The sequence below is a fragment of the Talpa occidentalis genome, unplaced genomic scaffold, assembly GCF_014898055.3.
Source record: "Talpa occidentalis isolate TD23 unplaced genomic scaffold, MPIMG_talOcc4v2.1 talOcc4.16, whole genome shotgun sequence".
NCBI lineage: Eukaryota > Metazoa > Chordata > Mammalia > Eulipotyphla > Talpidae > Talpa > Talpa occidentalis.
Window position 1 is genome coordinate 66,656,401 of NW_023601653.1, and position 26,416 is coordinate 66,682,816.

Genomic DNA, 26,416 nt, shown 5'->3' on the forward strand with positions numbered 1-26,416 from the left:
AAGAAATACCTAAATAAATTGTGGTTAAAAAAACAAAAAAATCTTTGAACATCTATCTGAACATAAACAGGATGATCTAGAGGTAATTAAAAAGGTTTCTTTTAAGTCTTAAATGTACACAATGTTCTTTGTCAATTATACCTCAAAGCTAGAAACAAACTGAAGGAAAAAAGAATAAAATAAAGTGAGAAATAATCACAGAAGATATTGAGATAACATATAAAGTGCAGGCAAAATATATTAAAATTTGTGCATTGAACTGCTGAAATCTTTGTACTATGTTCTGAGTCATGGGAGATGCAAAAGCAAAGCTAAAGATATAAATTCATGGGTTATGAGCAAACACAATTAGGTAATTAGAATTAGCTGGGAAATAAAAAAGAACTTATTTTTTTATTTATTACTTCAATATGAATACTTATGTAGGAAAAACTAGATTATTTCAGGTTAATATTTTCCTTATTTAAATACACAAATGACACATATTCAAAGTAACTCAATAATTCTTACAATGGAAGACAATGAAATGAGACTATCCTGAAATTAGTGTATCAACTTGCAGAACTAGATCACAATATTCCATCATGATTCTGTGTGAGAAAAACAGGAAACTGCATATTTTATCCTCTACCAACCTCAAGATTTACAAAGTATGCAACTTACCTTCCTGGGATTTGAGGGTGGTTCCTGGAGAGAGTGTTGGTTGAACATCTGGTTTATGAAAAGCTATCAGAAATGATAAGAAATTAACTACTAGATACAAGTTTGTGAAATGATAAAATACTCCACATTAGTAAATGAAACCTTTATTAAATGATTTCTTCGATGCTCTAATGTTATACAAACATGACCATAACAACTTACAGTTTTTCGACACAATTCCCAAAATAGCCATCAACAAAAGACACATTACTGCTAAGATCCCAGAAATCCACCTCCATGGAGTGGTGCAAAAACCTATAAAGAAAGAGAGGTAGGGTAATGACTTCAAAGAAAGACATAGGAGCCAAAGATCTCAAAAACAGAAACAAGCACAAGAGAATTGAAAAAAAAAAAGGTTTTGGGTTGGAAACCTCATCATCTTCCCAATGAAACACTAGAAATATGAAGACATTGCATAGAAAACTGAAAACAAAAATCTATTCTTCTGTGAGATTATCTACACTCTTTCTTTTTGCCAAATGCATGTCATTAATGTGATTTACCAATTATTTATTTATTGGTATAGAAACTGAGAGACTATAGAGTAGAAGTGATCACACACAGAGTTATGCTTTGTTCTTCACAGCCAACATTTACTTTTATTTTCTCAACAAAATTCACAAGTGATAAGATTCTTATTAGGCAGTTGAGAAAACTAGAATTCATTAATAATGTTATTTATTTAAGTTATTAACACTAGTAACAACGCAGAAATGATATAAATTTGTCTCCTGGAGTCTTTCATCTAATATATCTATCATTGTGTAAATCACACTTCTGGGGACTGTGCACTTCTCCTAATCTCAATGTATTCCCTGATGAAGTGATGTCAGGCTGCTCATAACTCTGGGGAGTCCTATGGGGAAGAAAAGACAGGACTCTCTGGTCGGGGATGATCAGATTTTTCCAAAACAATTACGTGACACACCCGGGCGACTAGCATTTATTTCACATATTTTGAAAGATGGTTTAAAAGCAACCATTTTGAATAAGACATTTTCTCATTCCCAGAGTTACTTTCCTACAGGAATTTCCCCTCAAGCAATTGACCATTAGAAGATTCAGCACAATCTCTAAGAACAGAGTCAGTAACAGTCTACCGTGTCAGACTATTAATCAGGAAGACCTTGGATGTCAAAAACATAAATGGTCAACTTATATAAACTTACAATCATTGTCATTGATATTTGGCATCCCTAATTTTTTTTAATGCTCAAATTGTGTTGCTCATAATTTGACCTGGTAAATCAATCCCATAAGCATTTAGTGCTATCCCTGTCAGAAGACAACCTTTTAAACTGTTGGAAAAACTTACACAAAATAATTTATGTTGCAGAATGAAAAATCATGAAAATAAAATTAAATGGAAAATACTGATATATGAAAAACCAAAAAATCTCACTTTTTCCAGTCCTGTCCTGAAGTTAGCAAATCCATGACATACACCTTCTGGTTGTTTTTTATTTTTTTTAACTGTTCGGTTTGTATTACACATACCTGCCATGAGGGGAGATGTCCCAGTCCATGCAGGGAAGACTCGCAGTGTGCTTGTTCCAGAAGATCCGGGTCACGTCATGAACTGAGCTCGAGGCTGAGCAATCTTGAGTTTGTGAAGGAAAAATGTAAAAGAAAAAGAGAAATTGTGCATTCAAAGAATGTTCTCGTATCACCTATGTACTGGTGAGAATGGATGGACAGTCTGAATCAGAAGCAGCAAAATCACGAGCTTCTGAAAGTTCTGGGACCACAATACAGGAAATTGTCACTGTAGCTGCCAACGCCTCCCTTTGTTTTTGGTAAAAGGTCAGCATGAGTTTTGTTGTTGTTGTTTTTTTTTAATTACTAAAGATCAAAATAAATTTAAAAAAATATTTGGGGTCTCCCTGGTAGCGCAAGGGGTTAAGCATAGCACTGTGAAGTTATCTGCAGCCTCTGCAACACAAGTTCAATCCCTGGCTAGCCAGGGAGCTATCCACATGGCACAGAAGACCTCTCCTGTCTCACACGCTGCTCCCCTCAGCAGTGTATTTCAGCCAGTGTGCCTGTTCTGCTCCCCACTCTGTCTCTGGTGAACCTTCTCATCCCTGCACCTGTGGCCTGTACCCCAGTTCTTGTATACATAAATAAATCTTTTTTTTTAATTATTTGGGAAACAGGAAGAATATGGGGAAATCTAAATATGTAATTAGTGCAATAAAGTTCCACATAATAGGGGCTCCCCTGGTAGCGCAGAGGTTGAGCGCTGGGCTGCAAGTCTGCCCACAGCCTCTGCAGCACCAGCTTGATCCCCGGCCACAGGCGAACATGAGGAGGCAGACCTCTCCTGCCGCACCCACTGCTCCCCTCAGCAGTGTATTTCCTCGGTCTGCCTGTTCTCTTTCCTGCTCTGGCTCTGGTAAATTCTCTCACCCTCCCCCGTGCTTCTGACCATACCCAGTGCTTGTATAAATAAATAAATGTCTTTAAAAAAAAAAAGTTCCACATAATAAAAGTTTCCTTTTTTAATAAGAAACAGTCATTACTGACATGGTGCTATACGCTAATTAAAGCACTTAGCAAGTTTAGATTTATTTCTGAAACTGACTTAATAATGAAGATATATAAATAAACTCATTATTGGTGAAAAACCAAAGGCATGAGAAAACTAAGAAAATTGTCAAGAAGACTTACATTTGAAACTTGGTAGTATATGTCCATGAACTCATGCAGTTAATTTTAAATCAAGCTTTTTCTCCACATTTGTATATTTTGTGAATTTTCATTTTCTTAGCACAGAGTGTTTGGCATTTCCATATCTTATTCTGTGTTGTGATCCCTGACTCCATAACTCAGCTAGGGAAGTCAGGGATAAAAAAATTTAGAAGTGCTGTGACCTCCCACTATTTTTCCATGCACACACACACACACACACACACACACTCACACACGCTCTAGCACAGCCAAAGCTGGCCTGAGCCCACACTCAGTGTCTCATTAACATTAACCTTCAAACCTTCCTTCAACACTTGCCTCCCCAGATTTCCCTTCGCTTCAGGGCTTTAGCTCATACAGGAAGACAGATCTGTAATAACATTAGTAACCTAATTAAATAATTTGATGGAACACTTATGATGAGGTGGAAAAGATTCCTAACCTTGAATTCCTGAGACAAAGGACTTCCAAGATTCATCCTGGGCTGGAAAATAATAACACCTCTTTATACCTTTACAGCAAAAAACAATAAATGTATAGAAAGCAGAAATGGTATCAGCAGCTCCTTAAAGAAGTAGCAAAGAACAAACAGAAGAAGAATCATTGATTTTACTGCCAACCTCTTTTATAATGTGAATTTTTAATGAATATTCAAGTTTAGCTTTGGAAACTAAATGGACTTTTGACCAAAAAGCATAAACTCCTCCCCCCAAAAAAATTCATATAACACACTTAACTAATTTGAAAGATGGTATTTTTTTGATCTGCATCTGTCATCATATAAATAATGTTGTTACTCCTAATTCTCACCTTATTGAAAAATAAAATTGTTTTAGTTTGATACATATTGTCCTTAAACCTTGTGAAGGAAATGAAGTTTTCTTTAATCCACATGAGCACATTGTTTGGTGAAAATGTGAAACAAAATCATGTGCAGCTCATCTGTATTCTTAGTGCTTGTAATATACTATTAGGATCAAAATTATATTACCAACCCAAGCTTACTAAGCTATATCAGTGACATTATCACCAAGAGTTTTATAATATATGACACATGACATTTAGGAAAAGTGTTCTCTCTCAGTTGATCAATGAAAAAAGAGCAAAAGCTTCTGTAGTGTGGAGCAAGAACACGTAAGGAAAAAAAAAAGTGCTGAGTCTAGTCCCCACATCATTTTATTTTGAATGATATTTTGCTTTATTTCTGTTAATGTAGATGGAATTACTTCTTTTTTATAATTTATTATGTATATATTACATCGTTCTTCCTTTTTTTTTTTTTTAGATTTATTCATTTATTTATACAAGCACTGGGTATAGTCAGAAGCGGGGAGGGTGAGAGAATTCACCAGAGCCAGAGCAGGGAGCAGAGCAGGCAGAAGGACCCAAGTACACCACTGAGGGGAGCAGTAGGAGCGCAGGAGAGGTCTGCTCACAATGTGGGACCCTCACCTGGCAGCTGGGGATTGAACTGGTGATCCAGAGGCTGAGGGCAACTTTGCAACCCAGCACTCAACCGCTGCGCCACTGGGGAGGCCCCGTTTTTCCTTTTTGTACAGTGCATGCTCTCTCCTCTCTCCCACATCTTAATTAAGTTTTCTTTTGGCAAAATCTGGAAGCAATCACTGTGATCCATGACTTCAAAGTGAGAGGCTCAATTTTTTTTATAAAATACATTCAAATCAGGTGTTTTATAATTTCTTTTATATTTATGCTTCAAGCAGAGACTTAAATTATATAAAAATAATATATTTGGCATAAAATTTATATAATACCTATTACAATAAGATAAAATACACATTGATACAATTCACTGTGTTAGGGAGGAGGGAAAATGATCCCGAGGTGTTAAAATGTAAGTGGTTCCTTTTTTGTCAGAATAGGCTTGAATTCTCCCTAAGAAAACTGTGAAGTGGGATGTTTCTTATAAATGTAATGGCTTTCATTTTATACCATGCCCTTTCCCTACATTGTAGGGGTTGATGATGATAATGTGAAAAAAGAGAATGTGTGTGTGTGTGTGTATGTGCATGAGCATCACACACCTATCTACAAATACATAAGGTCTGAAATCTGTATGGACACACAGACACTTTCATCCCTTGGGCCAACTGGGGTAAACTGGATGGAGAAGAACTAATTATTATTCTGTTTTCTTTCTTTCCTTCTCTCACATTTCACATCCGGAGCTTGACTGCACTATGGAATGTGGATGACCGACATCATATCTAAGGTTAAACTCAAAGAAAAAGCACCCACAAAAATGCTGAGACACTTAACACAATATAGAAAGGAAAATAGCACCTCCATCACCAGGTGCTGAGTGAATGTGACCCAGTCAAAAGTTGGTAGGAAGTTTACAAAGCCCTGGTTGAAAGAGAGTCAATTATATGAAATGAATCCCAACCCTGCAGCCCAGAGACACAAAGATTCACATATTCATTTTTGCTCCTACAACTCAGGGCATCTTATGTTTTAAGTAAACTAAATTCCTGCCATCAGATATAGCCACTGAATCTTGCCCTCCAAAGTAATTTTCTCTTTTAATAAGAAAATTATCCTGCGATTCATTTTTATATGTTTTTCTTTTTTCAACCTTTTTTGGCCATTCATTTAAAGAATGTAAATCACCCTCACCTGCCTTCATCTAGGAGAGTCAGAACAGAGGTGTGGTGAACAGTGTTTCCTTCCTAAGTTGTTAAAGATCCCACCTCCTGACACCTGATTTCAGTGAAACACCATGGGAAAGTGCTGGCTTGTCCTGTAGCTAGAGAGTTAGGGCAGGTCCAAAGAAGCCACAATAGGACCTTCTTTCTTAAAAGGATGTTACTATTTTTGATATTTAGATCTCGAAGACAGTTCCATTTGATAGTTCAGAAAAAAATAACCTACGTCATTTTAAAACAAATGATAAAAATGATTTAAATCAATAGATACATGGAGCTCCAAGTAATTGTTAAATAAAACAATGGATGACATTATATATATGTTGAAATCAATATTAGATTATGATACTCCTTTTTTTCTCTAGTCACCTAAGGAGCAAAATATGAACTTATTAATATTCTTAAGTGAAATATCACAGGGCAAGAGCACTGAATATACATATAATAGTAATGTATTCAAAATTTGATTCATTTTTGAAGAAACATGGGTCTCTATACTGGTATAATTACTATTGATCTATTTTATTATAAATTTTCCTAAAAATAATATAGACTTCTTAAATACTTGAATTTTATAAAATTTCTATATTGTCATATTATATAAAACTTTTTCTATGAGTCTTGAGCACTATAAGATTTATATATGTGTTCAAAACTTCAATATCTAACAGTCAAATTAAATGTTTGCATTCATTTTGAAGTATTTTTCAATGGCTCCCAAAGGAAACAACCAATAATTACTCTCTCCTGAAAAATACACTGTAATACTGAAGGAGGGCATGTCACCATCATATGGAAGTGCATTAGAAATGAAGTGCAGTCACTTATTGTAGATAAATATGAGGTATTAATTGAACACAACCTTGTGTCAGAAAAGCACTTCCTTTTACTGGGGATTATCGGAAGGTAATGTGCATATTATACTTATAAGATCTCAGTGGAGAGATCATGTATTTTAATTATATTTATAGCCTTGAAGTATTCTTTGACATTAATTTACTGTTAAGTTATGGAAGAGAAAAAGGAAGAAGGAACAAATGTGAGATAATTATCTTCATGGAGATTGTCTATGTAGCAGGTACCTTCTACATGCGGAAACTTATCATCAAGGTCTTTTTTGTAACTACCCTGTGAGGTAGGTTCTATTATTCACTTATTTTTATAGAAGATGGGATAGAAACTCTAACACAAATTGTTTAAATAACAAGACTAACATAATCCAAGTGGCAGAGACAAGTCATCAATCCAGACAGTTTATCTTCATACCCTGTGTTGTCACTCACCACATTAAACTGTGGAAATGAAGACAGGAAGCCAGAGTGTGAATATTTCAGCATTTCTCAGAGTCTCATTAAACTGACCTCTACAAACTTGTGATCTACTTGCTATCCCTGGGAATCACGAAAGGATGTATTTGCAATAAATGAAGTAAAATGTCAGTACATCACTTGTACATGATAAGGCCCCTCTGACTTCCATCTTAGAATATGGCTTTGCCTGAAACAATCTTTTTATCCTTGTGCCAATCGTCTTGTCTCATCCTATTTCTGTCTTTAAAAACCCTTCATGGTGTGTAAGCCCTGCAGATTCTTTCTATGTGCTAGTCAGGATGAAGTCCATTTGAAGAATCATATAACAATCCAATAAGACATTTATATTTAGTAATTATATTTTTAATAATACATTTGACTTGTATTAGAAATACTTGGTCCCACATGTAGATTTCTTTCCATCTGCTTACATGGATACAGGTGTACATTTCAAAAAAATAGCTGATAACAAATGAATTCTCACCTCTCTCCTACTAATAAAATTATGACTCCGACATTTCTTAAGATTGCCTTTTTTATTTCCTTCCTTGTTGCAGGAGATATTGCCCGGATATTGTTTTGCATTATGTGTTCTGAATCACTAAGGGAACTGAGAAAGATCATTTTTAAACTCAAAGAGAAAATTAATTGGACAATCCTGTTTCCTAAACACTATATTTACATAAAAAAACAAAAGTGAGTAATGTTTTGCATTGAAGAAAACAATGTAATGCAGACATAAGCATAGGAATCAAACTATATTATGACAAGTCAATACAGCAATTATACAGAAGACAGAAATTCTACTCTTGTAACAGTGTGAGCAAGCTTCTTACAGTGAGATAAAAAATTTTCAAAAGAAAAAAGAAGGAATTTTTCTTGTAAAGCAAATATGACAACTGATAGGCATTAAGTAAAGTTCATGATATACTTTAAAATGAACAATTCTGTTTGTAAGACACCATATTCAGTCTCTGTTGAGATAATTTTATTTGGTCAAGGAATAGAGTGGATCAAAAATGCATTGTTGTCAACAGATTTTTCAGTATGAGTAGAAAAGCAGTTTATTTTATTTTATACCATAACTTAACACTTTGTGGCTAAAAACCCAGCAGACACAAGCAGCACCAAGTAAATAATCCCCAGATCACTGCAAGGACTCAAGGACTTTCCATTTAGAAGATGAAGAAGAAAGATCTAGAAAAGAGGTAAATAAGCCTGTGACATCAAGTCTAATATTTCCCTGAGTTCACTGTCTTTTTTAGGTGTAGGAAAGAGTGCGACACAGCTCACACCTAAGAGAAGGAAAAGCAAGGTAGTTTGCAAAGTCATTATTCATTTTAAGTGAGAAAGCACAATTCAAAAGCATTAAGCTGAACTGAGTTCTAAAGAGGACATCACCCTGTGTCCGTGGAGAGACAGAACACAGACTCTACTTCACTTTTTCAAATCAGAGGAGAAAAGGAGGCAGCCATGAAGCACTGGAGAATTTAACAAAGTCTCTGAGGGGTGAGCAAGTTATTTTAAGATTAGAATCCCTTGTATCTGTAGATCAAGTTGAGTTCATTCTCTTTCCAACAGAATATATTAATTTCTACTGGGTACTCATGGAAAAAGGGGGGAATTTCAGAGGAACTGAGATCCCCTTCTGTGGCACAGTTCTTCTAAGGAACTGCCATCATTTGTGGGTGTAGCATGTGTGGGGACCATGTGTGCCCTGATGGTTAAGTTAAAAGTGATGAATAGTGGCCTTTGAGGAATAAACATCAAATCCATAGAAGCCAGAAATTCCTAATTTGAGGATTGTGATGAAGACAAGATGCCTCTGGAGAAGAAATGTTCATTCCCCACTACAGCAAACATAAATTAATGTTCCTTTAAGATTCTTCGGATTGTTTTGTTATTAGTAAAAAGTTTTTCTATGAAAGTCTAATGGTAACTACATACATTGGTAAATTGAACTGTTCATTAGTAATATATTTTTTTTAATTTTAATACATTACAGGCAAATTCTAGTGTAAAAGCTTTTAAAAATTGAAAATACAGTAAAATAATAATAAAATTAGTTTTAAAAACATCTAAAATAGCTTCTTTAAGCTCATGCACACTTAATTTCCCTCCTATCATCTCCCTTTTTAAATATTTTTCTCTTGTCCTTTTCTCTATATCCTCTTTCCCTACCTGTAAACCACAATTTTATTCTCTTCTCTTCCAAATGACATAAGGAGAGACATAAATTATAGGTATAGAACTTGAAAATTCTATATACAAATGTGTATATATATATATAGCTACAAATTATATATTTGTATATAGAATTTTCCAATACATATATACTATAAAATTCCAAATTGAATTAGAATCTGGTAAATCCTTCAGGCACTTTGTGATGTCTCTTGCTGATCATTTCAGTTCTAGAGGATGTGCTGTATTTCATCGCTAGATGGTGCATGCCTGACCAGTGTCTGACCCCTCCATCTTTCTGGTTAGTGGACTGTCCACCAATTCCCAAGAATCATTCCTGCTGGTCATGTCACAGTAGCAAGCCAGTAATACTAATCAATGAGTTATTCACATCCATACATATGCAATTTTATACAATATTATGCTGGGAATGATAGAAAACATTTAAACGTTTTAAAATTCTACACTGTTTTAGCTTTTAGCTTAGGTTATGTTATATTTGCGTTTGTTTTATCCTTTCATTTAACATTTTCAAAGATTTTAACGAATTAATATGGGTCATTTCTTCATCATCTGTTGGGAAATATACATATTTGAAGCTATTACGTAAATAGAAATCATATTCACAATAGTAATGTGAATTAAAGTAGTCATAACCTTTATAAAGTTGCATAATAAGTTTAAGTAGAAAGGTAAGTACATAACATAACATATCACTTTTAAGAAATTGGGAGAACTTTATAAATAAATGTGGTAAAATAAATTTCAAATGAAGAAGCATTTTAACATCAAGTATTTAACCTGCTACTCAATTTTCAAGATTATTAATGAAAACAAACTGGGAGTAAATATAAATAATTATAAATGCTGTTTTATACTAGAAGACAGAAACCCCAAATTTGCAGACTTTTAACTATTCATAACAAAGTCACTATTTCTTTAGGAAAGAAGAAACAGAAAAATACTCCTCTGAACCTGCTGCAGTGTTGTAACCAATGTTACCTCCATTAAAAACAACAGAGAAAGTAAGCTCTATGATGCAATTATATAGCTAATCATATTTGCACAAATTGTTTGCATAGAAATAACCTGTGTTGTTGAAGTGTTGAATGCTATTAGACCTATATTTGAAAATTATATCTAGTGTTATTCTCGTGTACACAATTCAATTATTGGAAATCAATTAAAATAAAATTTGACCTTGGTAAAGTAAATCTTTATTCAAAGTTGTTCACTAAAAGAGATTTTGTAACTCAACAAGGAAATCAGAAATATTGCATGTCATAGAATGGAAAAAAATATTTAAATGGTTCATTAACTTACTATGAAATGATGAAATCATGAAAAAATTCATCAATGAGTCAAAAGTATGCAAGTATTTATTGAAGACTTTGACAATTCAGTTAAAACAGTGGTGACAAACATTATAATAGAAATTAGTTGCCCACATTCAAACCTCATTCTCATGGACAGGTAATCATTTTTCTTACATATTTTTCGATGTTCTTTGCAACAAAAGAACACACACACACATAGATAAATACACAAACTCATTGTTTATTAACATGATTGAAGAAAAATTTGGTAAGATTTGACTTTTTATGTTCTTCAGGTTTGTTTCATGGAACAGACTATGATCTAGTTCGTCAAAGTTAGTTTGCAAACCTTTAATGTTGGGTAAAATATATAAATGTCAATTCAAACAAGTTGTTAGAGATGGTACAAGAGATTTTCAATATTATTTTAATACTTCAATTAATAATTTCTAGAAAAGGGCGTTTTTAATATCTCCATCAGGAATTATACATATGTCTGTCTCATTCCCTTTTTCAACTGTGTCAAATATTGCTTCATGAATTTTGAACATTGCTACTTATTGCATTCATGGCATCGGGATTATTATAGCTACATAACAAATTCTTGTTGTTATGCTATAGTCTTGATTTCTGCTTAGGTACCTACCACATATTTTTTTATATATTTTTGTGTCAAAGTGCAGTAGGTTGGGCCTCCCCTGGTGGCGCAGGTGGTTGAGCACAGCTCTGTGAAGCTGTCCGCAGCCTCTTCAATGCCGGTTTGATCCTGGCCCGTCGGCAAGGGTCCCACATGGCGCAGCAGACCTCTCCTGTCTCTCCCGCTGCTCCCTTCAGCAGTGTATTTCATCAGTCTGCCTGTTCTGTTCCCTGGTCTGTCTCTGGTGAGTCCTCTCACCCTCCCACAGATCTGGCCTGTACCCCGGTTCTTTTACAAATAAATAAATAAATCTTTAAAAAAAGTGCACTAGGTTGATTCTAGTGTTTGGTTATTGCAAATTAAATACTTGTTTATTCTAAATACTCATTTAAAGAAACTTTCTGAACTCCTAAAGATATCATTTTATTTAAACATATTTTCCTTCAATTCATATTCCTTACTATGGAGCTATTTTAATTATCTCTTCAAAATAGATAATAATTTCAAAGTCATTTTGACTGTCATAGGTGCAGCTAACCATATGAATTTTCAAGTCTTAATGGAAATGTTTCAAGTGCCTCTCTATTTTGCAGGTTTGCTTGTTATTTGAAGCAGTAGAATGCAAAATTAAAAACTTCCTTTTATTCCTGGTTTACTATTTCATTATTTCTTTTCCTACTTTATATATGTTTGCCAAATTTTATCAAAGAAGTTTTGAGAGGATTTTCTGATAGTCTCTTTTGCATTTTCATTCACAAATGGATCAACTTGCAATTGGAGACCCTCTAATTATCAATTGTTGGTAAATATTTATGATTTGCACAAAATAAATTTGAGACATCACATATTTTTAGAGGCTTTACAATATTTTAATCAGAAGCAAATTTTTCTTAAAGTTTAAATAAAGTCCATATGAAATATTACATGGACCTTTTATTTTATCATTAGAACTCTAATTCTTTTTCTAACAATTTCAGTGCTTATTATTGTCTTCATGTTTTCTTTCTGTGTTTTCAGCAATCATATACTGTATGTTGCTAGCTAATGACCTATTACCATTCAAGTTTTCCAATTTACCACCGCAGATAGACAAATTAGTAATACATTTTGGACTTTCAATTGGTGACACCAACTAAATTTTTGACTTATTAAACCTTGTACCCTGTAGTTCTAAATTTTAGTTCCTTCATCAAATGCCTTATTAATTCTTTTTATTTGACATTTCCAAGATTCAGCTTTTGGTCATATATGTATATAATAAATATAATAAATACATATAATAAATATATGTGTGTATGTGTGTGTATAATATATAGTTGTGTATACTTACATATTGTCACTATATTTTTAAAAAAATCATTACTGACTTAACAGCTATTCCACAAAAAATGATATCTAAATGGACAAAAATATCAGCACTCTTATTCATAAACATTTTTCTCATAAATGCAGATTTAAGTTGCAATTATATCAGGAGCAGTCCTTTTTCAGAGTTGCCTCATTGGAATAAAAAAAGAAAATGATAGCACTGTGTCCTTAACCCTTTTACCACTAGAAAGGCCAGGCAAAAGGAATCTAGTAGAAGAGAAGAGAGGAAAAGAGTCAGCAGTGGGCATGGGAGGGCAGGGAAAAGAAGGAAATGGAAGAAAATTTCCTCCAAGTCTGTGTACAATTTAGCATTGCCTCCTGCAAGGTATGAAAATGTGTTTTCTCCTCAAACTTCCTCAGCTTTATACATGTTTGCCTAAGTGAGAGATGAGAAATGGAATTTCATTGCAATTTTACTTTTCAAATTAACTTTCCACAGGGATTTGACCATTTTTAAAAAGAATTTTGATATTTTTCTCAGGTTTTAATCATTCTTTTGCCTTATCTGTAATATCTGTTGAAAATATTTTTCCAAGTTTTCATGTGTATTTTAACCTTGCTTTAGGTGTTTTATGCTATGCCAGATCTTTCTATCTTTAAAGTCATTATGTTTATTTTTTAGGATAACTTAAGAAGTCTTTCCCCACAATGTAATGATGGCAATTTTTCTCCCATATATATGCATATTCCTTTAATATTGTAAGATCCATGGTCCATTTGAAGTTTATTCCTACATATGAGGAATATATCCAATTTTAACCTTTACAAACAACTATCCAGATGTCTGACAGAACATCTATTAAGAGGCCCATGTTTGACAATAATGTCTTTTCACATAGGAATTTCTGTATGTAGTTGAGAGAACTTTTGGCCTTTGCATTCTATTCCACTAGTCTATTTCTCTGTTACTAGCCAGAAAACTGTTATAAATGGGGAATTTTGAAATTTATTTTAATATTAGTAGACAAAGTCATTCTCAGAACTCGGCTTATGTAGTCTGCATAGTCCATTGACTGCCTTTCACATGAACTTCAGGATCAATTTATTCAGACCCATCAGTCATTGGATGTTTATTGGGATTATTTCAAAGATATAAATACACTTAAGCAAGGGTCTTATCCAAAAACAGATGGCTTTACCTTTCTAAATTCAACTGTTTTGTCTTTCTAAATATTTTCCATATTTTTCATATATATTATGAACAGCCTTTGTTAAGTATATTGCCAAATACTGCATCAGTTTTTCACCATTGCAAATAAGGTTTTTCACGTATCATGCCTTGCACATGATTTGAAGGTTGTGACATATGTATCTCTGGAGATACTGAGAGAGCATGGATTTTGTGTAGTTTTATTTGATTTTTTAAATTTTTCATTTGAAGGTAAGATATGTAATAAAACTACTCCTAACACATTGAAGATACTGATATAAAACAAGTAACTTTTTTCTTTTTTATCCAATGGCATGAAAGTAGAATTCCATAGCAAAAGAAACCAGAAAGTTCACAAATTTGTCTCACATCTGTTTTTGTAGATAAGTTATTTGTAAAACAAACCATTTATCTATATCCAAGATTTTTTTTTTAATTACGATGCCAGAGCTAAAGATTTTAAACAGATTGACCAAAGGTAGAAAAAAAAAATGCTAGCTAGTTCTTTAAAGATAAATTTCCAAATACTCACTAGAATTTATATTTTAAAAGTTCAAAAGGTATAGAAAATTATGAAATTAGAAAGTGTTTAAATAGTAATGATTTCCAAGTTTATAAAATGGAAAGAAACTGTAAGTTTTCAAAGATTATTTCAAGTAATGTGTATTTAAATAAAGAGAAATAATATGAGACAGCAGGAGAAAAAGAATTAATTTTAGCAGTGGGAACCATGAAATGTCCAGGAACAAGCTCCTCAACATTCATATTTACATGGAGACATATATATATATATATATGTGTGTGTGTGTGTGTATATATACACATATATATATACATACACACATACACACACACACACACATAGATATATTTTCAACTTGATGAAGCTGCCGATATTTGTGTCTTGAAAAGGGTCTTCAGGAGAGCTCAATGAGAAGTTTCATGCAGAGTCCCAGCAAATAGAAACAGGCACAGAAAGACTGTTTAAATTGCAAGTTGACTTTCAAATATGAAATAGTCCCTAGGTACCACAAGGAATTTTGAACTGTAATCAATTTACCACAACTTATTAGTTAGTTAGCTCACTGTCCTTATTTTTGCCAACAGCCAAAAATTGACAATGAAGCATCTCTGGATATAAGCAAAGAACTCTCAGTCCATCTGCAAAATAACTGTTTTTATTATCAAATTTATATCACATTAATGGAGAGACTAAGAATTAAATATTAGGATGAATAGAAAAGGATTACATGTCCTGCAATCTGTGAATTAAATCCTTGGTTATTTTATCAAGAATCAAAAGTCCTTATTTAAATTCAGTATCCAGAGACTCAAAATATGAAGTATTGAATCCTAACTGAAGTTTGAAACTCACTCCCAACATATGCCCACAGGACTTTCCACAACACCAAAATATTCTTCCATGCACCAAACCTTACAAGATTACATACATCAATATTTAAAGAAAAGTATGAAGAATTGCTTAAAGTAATGATTGAACACATATTTAGATCAACACAGAGAGAAATTTACTGAAGTAAAAACAAGTTCTTCAAATCAGAGACAGAAAAATTCCACTGCAAGTCACACAATCCTAATGAACTTGCAGTGAACAACACAAGGAAGGGCCCTATGTGTGATGTATGATGTCCCTACTATTGGGCACCAAGTTGTTAGAAGTAGACAACCCCAGGGCTATGGGGGTGACCTGAGTATGTCTTCACCTTTATGTTTTAGGACAAGGGACAAGACTGAAAAGCAGAAACCACAGATAAATTTTAAAATGCTTTATTTACAAAGGGCTAGAAAAAGGAGAGAGAGAGAGAGAGAGAGAGAGAGATCAACTGGATATTTCCTACCAAAAGTATCAACTGAGGTGAAACGCCTGGGTGCAAGTCAAATCTGGAAAATCAAGAGAGTGACAGCATGCATTTGTTTAGGATTTAAGGCAAATATGGCTGCATAACTCTCCCCAAGTTCCTAGTAGACCCTGTAAAGGAAGCCAGATTCAAGGAACACTGGGAGTTGTAAGTATCTGTGATCTCAGTGGCTTGGAGACTAGTGTGTAGTCTATAAACAGATCAGTGGGTGAGGTTCATTTAGCATTGCAATCACAGGCTCACATGACTCCTACCATTCCTATAACTAAGAAAGAACTAACTACACAATTTCGTGAAAACAATAGAATACCTAGCAATCTAAATGCAAAGGTCAAATACAAAGACACATAATAGAAAATTGTCAATTATCCAACATAAATATACAGAAATCCAGGAAGAACTAATTTCAAGAAACAAGAAACAAAATGTCTCTTCCAAATTTAGTATGCATACAAAAGACTTGAGTGATGTTGACATATATCATTTGATATGAATCTTTGCTTTATCTAAATTCTACAGAGGTTGTATAAAATTATATGCATAAAGCCTACACAATACAATGTTGAACATGCATTTATCAAAATATCCATTAGAATATTTATATATATATATCTCGATGCTTTATAATTTCAAGCATAGCAGCACAAATTTATCAATTTTAAAGCATTTCAAATATGTCAAAATCATACATACAGTCAGACACATACATACAATGAGAAACATTTCATAGATTCTAGAAATACATAATTGGAATACCATTCTTTAGATGGACCATCATTGTCCACTTCTGCCTCAAGAAATACCTGTAAGTTCTTGCTTACAGATAAATAAGAGTGTCCACATGCAAGGTTGATCCTGAACACCAAAGTTTGGGTTGTATACTATGCAGTTCTTTGGATTTGTAGTTTCATAGGATGAGAATCTGTAATGAAAAATAAAATATTAACACTTGGGAAAAGGAAATGAGACTATTCATTGGTGGGTGTTTACCAAATAATGGCTCTTTTCAAAGCATTTGATTGACTCATTACCAACTCATTGAGCCAGTATGTTTTTTATGCAATAGCCACAGTTTTGACACTTACAGAGAACAATATTACAAAACTAGGCTATGCCTCAGGAAACAACAGCACAGAGTTCAGTCATTTTTTTGCATTTGTTTTAATGGATTTGGTATAGTATATCCTCTGCTTCAATTTTGCTTAAATATGTTTTGACTAAACTGGTCTAGGTAAACAAGGTAGGTGATACAATTGTATGATACTAAAAACTGTGTTTATCAACAAAAAGGAGATTCAAAAACTACAAACACACAGAAAATTAGTCCAGAAATTTTGAAAAGAAGGAAGTGTAAGCTGAGGCTATTGACTTCCAGCAAAATAAAAGCTATCATGGACACTGTTTTCCCTGGATAGTTCCTGTGAATGTAACATCTGTGCATCCACCCACACCCATCAGGGTGAAAAAGCCTCATCTCAGGTATCCCACAAGTTCTTTTTGGTCACATGTACACAAATTTGATGGTAATTGACTTGTGTTTTCCAGATGCAACAAAATTATTATTCTTTGGAATTGAGTTTGTCTACATTATCATGCTTTAGGAAAAGGATCTTAGCAAGAGTTGTGGAGAGATAGGAATAAGTTCATACAGAACAGAAAAACTCTGAACAGAACAAACTTACAGATCTGGAGTGAGAGCAGAGCCATTCAGCCACACCCAGGTTTGTAGTTTTTCACTGTAGGTGACTCCAATCCAGTAAAATTTTCTACTTAATTTCATAAAGTGCTGCTCAGAGACAGAAACAAACAATTATAATTTAAATCTACTCTGGAATAATATTGTTTTAAAAAGTTAGTTCAAATTCCTGCTATGTGGACTATAAACAAGATGAAAATGCATACAGTTGCAAAAATGAAAATTGATGTACAAAATATATTAAATTAAAAATTAAAAAAAAAGAAATACTTTCACAGAAATAAAAAAAAGTTAGTATCCAACATCAGATTCAGCCTTTCAATCTAAGCACTTAAAAGCAGTTTTAATTCTTGACTTAGGAGGTGGTCACAAGTCCATTTTTTCCTCAAATATCAAGCCTATCTACTTATGGGGGAAAATAACATAAAAATCTCAGGTCTTCACAGAATGAAGACTTTATCATATATTACTATATATTAAATATTATATTATAACAGGAGTTAGAATTTTACTTCACAGGAGTCTAACATCCAAATTTGACTCTGCAGCAGAGTCTTAGGGAATACATTTTGTGGGTAACATCTTCTCAACTTATATTCAGTACAGATTCTGCACACAGTTAGAGAAATATTTCATTTTTTCTTAAGAACTGGGTAATTTTTATGATCACACATTTCATTTTCATTGCATATCCCATAATGATGACACAATATACAGAATTACAAAATAAATTATAAAATTAATGAAAGCACTGCGATTCAGTTATTTAGTTTTTTTTAGAAAAATACTCATATATTAGATTCTCTTTGAATTCTCTCTAAAATATCTCTTGTACTTTATCTGACATTTCTCCTGAGCTTTTTCACACTAAAACTCTGAATTTATCAATTTCCTGATAAAAATTTATAAGTTTTATAATGATTAAGTAAAGGCTATTAGTAAGTCATTATTTCAAAAAATATTCTTAATTATCTGATTAAAGATGGAATCTAATTCATCCTACTTAAATAGCACACATTCCTAGGTAAAAAAAAATACGTAGGAAACCAGAATTAAATACATGCCAATTCATCTCTGTTGTGCATCTGAAAAAGTATGGAGTTCTGAGAAAGACAGAAATTGTGACTTTCATTCCAAGTTTTTGGTTCGGTGGAAATGAAGTAACAGTTGCATCTGTACAGGATCCATCTTTCCTGGCAAGAACAACAGTCAGAATCTAAGAAAAAAAATAAAACACAACTTTTGATATTGGAGATTCTGATTTTTAATACTCTTCTCCTATAAAAATATTGGTGTTTTTCCTACAACTTTCTAAAAAACTAAATTCAGTGTTGAACACCCATTATAATATTTATCTTGATGCTTTATAATGTCAAATGTAGGTGCACAAATTCATCAATTCTAAACATTTCAAATACATGAAAATCATATGATTCAAAACAATTAGAAACATTTTACAGGTTCCAGAAGACTCTAATAGTAATACCATTCTTCAGGGGGACCCTCATTGTCCACTTCTGCCCCAAGAAATACCTAAACAAATTGTTGCCAAAAAAGGAAGAAATTCCTTGAATATCTATCTGAATATAACTGGATAGTCTAGAAGCAGTTAAAAAAGTTTTTTCTGGGGGCCTCTCCTGGTGGCGCAGGCTCTTGAGCACAGCACTATGACGCTGTCTGCAGTCTCTTCAGCGCCGGTTCGATCACGGCAGACCAGCGAGGGTACCACATGGCACAGCTGACCTCTCCTGTCGCGCCTGCTGGTCCTCTCAGCAGTGCATTTTGTCACTCTGCCTATTCTGTTCCCTGCTCTGTCTCTGGTGAGTCCTCTCGCCCTCCCCTGCATCTGGCCTATACGTAAATAAATAAATAAATCTGTTAAAAAAAAAAAAGTTTTTCTGTTCAGTCTTAAATGTACACAATGTCCCGTGTCAATTATATCCCAAAGCTAGAAACAAATTGAAGGAAAAAAGAATAAAATAAAGTGAGAAATAATCACAAAATATATTGAGACAACTTTGAAAGCTCACTAGGTAAAATACATTAAAAATTGTGCATTGAACTGCTGAAATCTGTTTACTATATTCTGAGTGATGGGAGATGCAAAAACACAGGAAAAGATATAAATTCATGGGTTATGAGCAAACACAATTAAGTAACTAGGATTAGCTGGGATATATAATAGAACTTATGTTTTATTTATTACTTAAATATGAATGTTCATATAGGAAAAACTAGGTTATTTCAGGTTAACATTTTCCTTATTTAAATACACAAATGATGCATATTCAAAGTAATTTAATAATTCTCACAATGGAAGACAAGGAAATGAGACAATCCTGCAATTAATATATCAACTTGCAAAACTAGATCACAGTACTCCATCATGATTCTGTGTGAGAAAAACAGGACACTGCATATTTCATCCTCTATCAACCCCAATTTACGAAGTGTGGAATTTACCTTCCTGGGATATGAGGGTGGTTCCTGGAGAAAGTGTTGGTTCAATATCTGCTTGAGGAAACACTATCAGAAATGATAAGAAATTAACTATTAGATACAAGTTTGTGAAACGATAAAATAATTCACATTAGTAAATAGAAAGCTTTATTAGAAATCAATCAAAAGAATGATTTCATCAGTGCTCTGAACTATATATAAACTTGACCAAGAAAACTCACAGTTTTTCAACACAATTCCCAAAATAGCCATCAACAAAAGGCACAATATTGCTAAGATCCCAGATATCCACCTCCATGGAGCGGTGCAAAAACCTATAAAGAAAGAGAGGTAGGGTAATGACTTCAAAGAAAGACATAGATCCGAAGACCTCAAAAACAGAAACTAACACAAGAGAATCGAAAAAAAAGTTTTTGGTTTGAAAACCTCTTCATCTTCCCAGTGAATCACTAGAAATATGAAGACAATGCATAGAAAACTGAAAACAAAAATCTATTCTTCTGTGAGATTATCCACACTTTTTCTTTTTGCCAAATGCATGTCATTAATGTGATTTACAAATTATTTATTTGTTGGCATAGAAATTGAGACATTATAGAGTAGAAGTGATCAGACAAAAGATTATGTTTTGGTCTTCATGCCAACATTTGCTAATATTTTTTCATCAAAATCACAAGTGATAAGATTCTTATTAGATAGTTGAGAAAACTAGAATTCATTAATAATGTTATTTTTTTAAGGCATCGACACTAGTAACAACTCAGAAATAAAATAAATTTGTCTCCCTGAGTCTTTCATGTAATTTATTTATCACTGTGTAAATCACACTTCTGAGGACTGTGCACTTCTCCTAATCTCAATGTATTCCCTGATAAAGTGCCGTCAGGCTGCTCATAACTCTGGGAGGTCCTGTGGGGAAGAAAAGACAGGATTCTCTAGTCCGGGGATAATCAGATGCTCCCAAAACAATTATGTGACACACCCGGGCGACCGGCATTTATTTCACATATTTTGAAAGATGATATAAAAGCAACCATTTTGAATAAGACATTTTCTCATTCCCAGAGTTACTTTTCTACAGGAATTTCCCCTCAAGCAATTGACCATTAGAAGATTCAGCACAATCTCTAAGAACAGTGTCAATAACAGTCTACTGTGTCAGGCTATTAATCAGGATGACCTTGGATGTCAAACATAAATGGTCAACTTATATAAACTTGTAAGCATCATAAAGGATATTTGGTCTCCCCTATATTTTTTAAAGCTCAAACTGTATTGCTCATACTTTTACCTGGTAAATCAGTCCCATAAGCATTTAGTGCTATCCCTGTCAGAAGCCAAACTTTTAAACTGTTGGAAAAACTTCCACAAACTAATTTATATGGCAGAATGAAGAATTTTGAAAATAAAACTAAATGGAAAATATTGATATATGATAAAAAAAAAAAATCACTTTTTCCTGTCCTGTCCTGAAGTTAGCAAATCCATGACATACACCTTCAGGTTGTTTTAATTTTTTTAACTGTTCAGTTTGGATTACACATACCTGCCATGAGGAGAGATGTCCCAGTCCATGCAGAGAAGACTCACTGTGTGCTTGTTTCAGAAAATCCAGGTCATGTCATGGACTGAGCTGGAGGCTGAGCAATCTTGAGTTTGCGTAGGAAAAATGTAAAAGAAAAAGAGAAATTGTGCAAACAGTGTTGTTATATCACCTATGTACTGGTGAAAATGGATGGACAGTCTGAACCAGAAGCAGCAAAATCACGAGCTTCTGAATGTCTGGGACCACAATACAGGAAGTTGCTGTACCTGCCAAAGCTTCCCTTTGTTAATGGTAAAAGGTCAGCATGAGTTTTGTTTTTTTTTTTTAATGACTAAAGATCAAAATAATTTTTTAAAAATATTTGGGGGCCTCCCTGGTGGCACAAGGGGTTAAGCACAGCACTGTGAAGTTCTCCACAGCCTCTGCAACACAAGATTGATCCCTGACCAGCCAGGGAACTACCCACATGGCGCAGCAGACCTCTCCTTACTTGCCCGCTGCTCCCCTCAGCAGTGTATTTCAATCTGCCTGTTTTGTTCCCCACTCTGTCTCGGTGAATCCTCTCATACCCTGCACTTCTGGCCTGTACCGCAGTTCTTGTATGCATAAATAAATAAGTCTTAAAAAAAGTGTTTGGAAAACAGGAGGAACCTGGGGAAATTTAAATATGCAATTAGTATAATAAAGTTGCACATAATAAAAATTTCCTTTTTTAATAAGAAAGTCATTACTTACATGGTGCCTCACACTAATTAAAGCACTTAGCATAGTTTAGATTTATTTGAAACTGACTTAATAATGAAGATATATAAATAAACTCATTATTGGTGAAAAACCAAAGGCATGAAAAAACTAAGAAAATTGTCAAGAAGACTTACATTTGAAATGTGGTAGTATATCTCCATGAATTCATGCAGTTAATTTTAAATTAAGCCTTTTCTCCACTTTTGTGTATTTTGTGAATTTCATTTTCTTAGCACAGAGTAGTTGACATTTCCATGTCTTATTCTGCACTGTGATCCCTGACTCTATAACTCAGCTAGGGAAGTCAAGGATAAAAATAATTTAGAAGCACAGTGACCTCACACTATTGTTCCATGCATACACGCATGCACACGCATGCACACACACACACACACAAACACACACACACACAAACACACACACACACACATGTGCTCTAGCACAGTCTCAGCTGGCCTGAGCCTGCACTCAGTGTCTCATTCACGTTAACCTTCAAACCTTCCTTCAACACTTGTCGCCCAAGTGTTCCGTTCCCCTCAGGGCTTTGAAAGTGACTATAGCTCATACAGGAAGACATTGGTAATACCATTACTAAGCTAATTAAACAATTATGAAGCTAATTAAATAATTAATTAATAATATTAACAAATAATTAATAATTAATTACATAAATTTCCACCTGATAATGAGGTGGAAAAGATTTCTGAACCTTGAATTGCTGAGATAAAGGACTTCCAAGATTCATCCTGGGCTGGAAAATAATAACACCTCTTTATACCTTTACAACAAAAAAACAATAACTGAATAGAAAGCAGAAATAGTATCAGCAGCTCCTTAGAGCAGTAGCAAAGAACAAACAGAAGAAGAATCATTGATTTTACTGCCAACCTCTTTTATAATGTGAATTTTTAATGAATATTCAAGTTTAGCTTTGGAAACAAAATGAACTTCTGACCAAAAAGCATAAATTCCCCCAAAAGAATAATTCATAAAGCACACATAAATATTTTGAAAGATGGTATTTTATAATCTGCTTCAATCATCATATAAAGAATGTTACTACTCCTAATTCTCATCTTATTGAAAAATAAAATTGTTTTAGTTTGATACATATTGTCCTTATACCTTAAGAAAGAAATGAAGTTTTCTGTAGTTCACATGAGCACATTGTTTGGTGAAAATGTGAAACCAAATCATGTACAGCTTATCTGTATTCTTAGGGCTTGTAACATACAGTTAGGATCAAAATAATATTAACAACCCAAGTTTACTAGGATATGTCAGTGACATTATCACAAGAGTTTTAAAATATATGATACATGACATTTAGGAAAAGTGTTCTCTCTCAGTTGATCAGTGAAAAAAGAGCAAAAGCTTCCTGTAGTGTGGAGCAAGAACATCTAAGAGGAAAAAAAGTTCTGAGTCTAGTCCCCACATCATTTTATTTTGAATGATATATTTGCTTTATTTCTATCAATGTAGATGGAATTACTTCTTTTTTATAATTATTATTATTATTATTATTATATTACATCATTTTTCCTTTCTGTACAGTCCATGTTCTCTCCTCTCAGGTGCAGTCCCCACATCTTAAGTAAGTTTTCTTCTGGCAAAATCTGGAAGCAATCACTGTGATCCATGACTTCAAAGTGAGAGGCTCAAATTGTTTTATCAAATACATTAAAATCAGGTGTTTTATATTTTTTTATATTTATGCTTCAAGCAGAGACTTGAATTATATCAAAATAATATATTTGGTTTAAAATGTATGTAATATATTAGAATAAAATAAAATACACATTGATACAATTCACTGTCTTTGGAGGTGGGAAAATGATCCTGTGGTGTTAAAATGTACAGAGTCCCTTTTTTGTCAGAATTGGCTTGAATTCCTCCTAAGAAAACTGTGAAAAAGGTTGTTTCTTATAAATATAATGGCTTTCATTTTACACCTTTCCACTTTCCCTGCTCTGTACAGACTGATGATGATAATTGAAACAAAGAGAATATATGCGAGCGTGCGTGCATGCATCACATACCTGTCTACAAATACATAAGGTCTGAAATCTGTATGGACACACAGACATTTTCATCCCTTGGGCCAACTGGGGTAAACTGGATGGAGAAGAATAATTATTATTCTGTTTTCTTTCTTTCCTTGTCTCACATTTCACATCTGGAGCTTGACTTCACTATGGAATGTGAATGACTGACATCATATCTAAGGTTAAACTCAAAGAAAAAGCACCCACAAAAACGCTCAGACACTTAACACAATATAGAAAGGAAAATAGCACCTCCATCACCAGGTGCTGAGTGGATCTGATTGAGTCAAAGATGGTCGGAGGTTTATAAAGCCCTGGCTGAAAGAGAGTCAATTAAATAAAATGAATCCCAACCCTGCAGCCCAGAGACACGAAGATTCACACATTCATTTTTGCTCCTGCAACTCAAGGCACCTTATGTTTTGAGTAAACTAAATTCCTGCCAGCAGATGTAGCCACTGAGTCTTGCACTCCAAAGTGTTTGTTCTCTTTTAATAAGAAAATTATCTTGGATTCATCTTTTTATATTTCTCTTTTTTCATTTTTTTTGGCCATTCACTTACAGAATGTAAATCACCCTCACCTGCCTTCATCTAGGAGCGTCAGAACAGAGATGTGATGAGTAGTGTTGCTTTGCTAATTTATTAAAGATCCCACCTCCTGACACCTGAATCCAGTGAAACACTGTGGGTAAGGGTTGGCTTGTCCTGTACCTGGAGAGTCAGGGCAGGTCCCATGAAGCCACAGCAGGTCCTTCTTTCTTAAAAGGATGGGACTATTTTGGATATTTAGACCTCCAACACAGTTCCATTTGATATTTCAGAAAAAAACCTGCATCATTTTAATACAAATGATAAAATGACTTAAAATTACTAGCTTGATGGAGCTCCAAGTAGCTGCTAAATAAAACAATGGATGACATTTTACTCTATGTTCAAATCAATATTAGATTTTGTTTTTATTTCTCTCTAGTGGCCTAAGGAACAAAATATGAACTTATTAAGCTTCTTAAGTGAAATTTCATAGGGTAAGTGCATTGAATACATATATTGAATATCATGTATTCAACAATTTGACTCATTTTTGCAGAAACATGGCTGTTTACTGATCTAATTCTTATTGATCTATTTTATTATAAATTTTCCGAAATGCTATCAATACTTCCTAAAAACTTGAATTTTATAGAATTTCTATATTTTCATGTTATATAAAACGATCTATAATAAGCCTAGAGCCCGAGAAAGATTTACATATGTGTTCAATGTCTAGCAGTCAAATTAAATGTTTACATTCATTTTTAAGTATTTTTCAATAGCTCCCAAAGGAAACAACCAATAATTGACTCTCTTCTGAAAAATACACTGTAATTCCTGAAGGAGGGCATGTCACCACTATATGAAAGTGCATTAGAAATGAAGTGCAGTCGGGCCTCCCCTGGTGGCGGAGGCAGTTGAGTGCTGAGCTATGAAGCTGTCTATAGCCTCTGCAGCACAGGTTCGATCTCAGCCAGCCAGAGAGAGTCCCACATGGCAAGCAGACGTCTCCCCCCTGCTCCCCTCAGCAGTATACTTCATCAGTCTGTCTGTTCTGCTCCCCACTCTGTCTCTGGTGAATCCTCTCACCCTCCCACAAATCTAGCCTGTACCCTGGTCTTATATAAATAAATAAATAAATCTTTTAAAAAAATGAAGTGCAGTCATTTAGAATTGTAGCTAAATATGAAGTACTAATTGAGCACAGATCTTGTGTTGGAAAATCACTTCCTTTTACTGGGGATTATCAGAAGACAATGTACATTTTATGCTCATTAGATCTCATAGGATAAATCATATGTTTTAGTTATACTTATATACTTGAAGATTTATTTGTCATTAATTCTTTGTTAAGATCAGTAGAGAAAAAGGAAGAAAGAAAAATGTGAGACAATTATCTTCATGGAGTATGTCTATGTAGCACAAACCTTCTACATGCTGAAACTTATCATCAAGGTCTTTTTTGCAACTACCCTATGAGGTAGTCGG

At 33.8% G+C, this 26,416-nt stretch overlaps 1 protein-coding gene across 1 annotated transcript in view; it reads right to left on the reverse strand.

The window, feature by feature from the left end:
* Positions 1-860: 860 nt before the first annotated feature.
* LOC129146023 (natural killer cells antigen CD94-like) overlaps positions 861-26,416 on the reverse strand; it is a 29,091-nt gene continuing 3,535 nt past the window's right edge. Inside the window, exons 3-8 of the mRNA XM_054696774.1 lie at positions 20,282-20,374; positions 18,665-18,816; positions 17,587-17,690; positions 16,708-16,826; positions 2,200-2,302; positions 861-957 (exon numbers count right to left, since the gene is read on the reverse strand). Coding sequence (XP_054552749.1) covers positions 861-957; positions 2,200-2,302; positions 16,708-16,826; positions 17,587-17,690; positions 18,665-18,816; positions 20,282-20,374 — 668 coding nt within the window. The remainder of the gene's footprint in view (positions 958-2,199; positions 2,303-16,707; positions 16,827-17,586; positions 17,691-18,664; positions 18,817-20,281; positions 20,375-26,416) is intronic.